This window comes from Buceros rhinoceros, unplaced genomic scaffold (assembly GCF_000710305.1).
Source record: "Buceros rhinoceros silvestris isolate BGI_N320 unplaced genomic scaffold, ASM71030v1 scaffold17806, whole genome shotgun sequence".
NCBI classification, from domain to species: Eukaryota; Metazoa; Chordata; class Aves; order Bucerotiformes; family Bucerotidae; genus Buceros; species Buceros rhinoceros.
Genome location: NW_010418466.1, coordinates 168891 through 171078, shown reverse-complemented (window position 1 = coordinate 171078; position 2188 = coordinate 168891). Strand labels below are relative to the sequence as shown.

The 2188-nt window shown below is 37.8% G+C and overlaps 1 protein-coding gene across 1 annotated transcript in view; it reads right to left on the bottom strand.

The window, feature by feature from the left end:
• Positions 1 to 631: 631 nt before the first annotated feature.
• DPYD (dihydropyrimidine dehydrogenase) overlaps positions 632 to 2188 on the bottom strand; it is a 166389-nt gene continuing 164832 nt past the window's right edge. The window contains exon 12 of the mRNA XM_010138569.1: positions 632 to 717. Coding sequence (XP_010136871.1) covers positions 632 to 717 — 86 coding nt within the window. The remainder of the gene's footprint in view (positions 718 to 2188) is intronic.

Here is a 2188-nt window from a genome sequence, read left to right as displayed (position 1 = left end):
TCATTATATATTATATTTATAAATAACAATATTTATTTATTATAATAAATTATGACAATAATTTATAATATATTTAACTTTCTCTTTGTCTCAGACTGGCTGTACTTGTTATATTTGTCATATATAGGATAACATCCTGCATGCGGTGGTACCATCTCAGCATGTGGTTTAGACAGTCCTTGCAAACTAACTGTGTAAAGGCTTGTAAAGACATGTTTGGGGGGGAAAAAAAGAGAGGAAAACTTGGCACTGCAGGATTTGGTATTGGGGATTTAATAGAAGACTTGTTTCTCTGAGGCAGGACTGAACCACAGTACGAGCAGTTAGAGCACAACATGCGACTGGACACGTAGTTTTCCAGAAGAAATTATGTAAAACTGGAAGCCCTGACTACTTATTTCATCTTGTGAAAAAACAGGGTATTTCCTCTGTTATCCTGGATCTATTCTATTTATCACCTGAAACATCTCCCGGGGGATTTGGCTGCCTGATAAGTAGTTTAAAAATTGGGGAAAAAAAAATTTCCCTGGCAGCAAGATCGATGTGGTATGCAGCAGCTATTTCCTTTTGTCTTTTTTACCATCTCCAAGGTTTAGGTTAAATAAAAATAAGGGCATGATTTAAAAGCATCTTATCTACGAGTTCCGAACATCCTCACAATTTTTGGATCTGGTACCGGGACAACTGTGATGCTGAGAGGACCAACTCTTAGACCACCTGCAGAAAGAAGGGGAGAACTTTGGTCTTCATAAACGGAAGTCTCTGCAAGGGGTGAGAGAGAGTCTAAGAAAGGAGATGCTCCCAACCAGCAGTTCTCTGAATTGCTGTTTGACACTGAACAATAAACAAACTAGATACATAATGTTGCTGGTGCATTATTTGGGATGGGGTAAAGAAAAGAGGGTCTTAAAATCTCTGCACCCTCACACACCCTTTTAAAGTTTAAAACCAACATGGCTTTTCTCTTGAAAATTCGAAGTATAATCCTTTGGCTGTGCTGCCGCCTTCTCTATCTCCTAGTAAGATATTATATATAATTTGAAAAGATCCCTCTGGATGAAATGCAACGTACAATTGATTTATTCTGATGCTACCAAGTGATGCTAACACAAATAACATCAAACAAAAGGACAGTTATGAATATATATTCCAAATTTGTTATATTCATAGAGCAAACAAACACAAATGGAAAAGCAGCAGCAAATTATAGCACTTGCAAAAAACAATATTAAAATATAATTGAATACAGAAAAAATATTTTAATTAACAAAACAAATCAAATGGAAAAGATTCCTCAAATAAAGCTTTAAAAGTGAGTCTGTGTGTGTTTGACTGCCATGACTAATTATCTACCCATGTAATGTGTGTTCAATTTGGGCTTATTTAAATAGCAGAAATGCTCATTAGCTGCAGTATATCTGTGAAGCTTCAATAAACAGTTTAATGGTTTTTATGTTTAACCAATTTCATAAGTTCCTGTAATTTTAGCTTTAGTAGCTCATTAATGTTAGTTTTGATATCCATCTTACAGAATTCCTTTACTGTGAACAGTAGCACTTTTTCCAGAAAAATACAAATATACTGTGACTTTCTTAAACTCAAATGTAAAACTACAGCCGTCACATGCACCAATAAACTGATTAACCGCTGACAATGCCCAGTCTAAATGCCCAGCAAATAAAGGCGGGCACAATCATGCTTCCCACAGTCTCTGCCCCACTAGAGTAGTGATCCAGGATTAAGAAGTGGTTTGACCGTATAAAGCTGAGTCCAAATATGCTAGGAGAGACTCGTGCTGCATGCTGGCACCAACTTTGTTTTCTGCCTCTCATGAACAAACAAATATGTACCGGGTGAAAGAGCAGAATTTCTGCTCTGGGTTAACAGGGCTTTGGAAGTCATCAGGAAGCCACTTTGGGACAGTTGAAATCGGTAATCATCTGAAGTGGTTTGACCGTATAAAGCTGAGTCCAAATATGCTAGGAGAGACTCGTGCTGCATGCTGGCACCAACTTTGTTTTCTGCCTCTCATGAACAAACAAATATGTACCGGGTGAAAGAGCAGAATTTCTGCTCTGGGTTAACAGGGCTTTGGAAGTCATCAGGAAGCCACTTTGGGACAGTTGAAATCGGTAATCATCTCAGGATGCGGAACTGCTGCACTCAAACTCATTCTGTAAGCCTATCT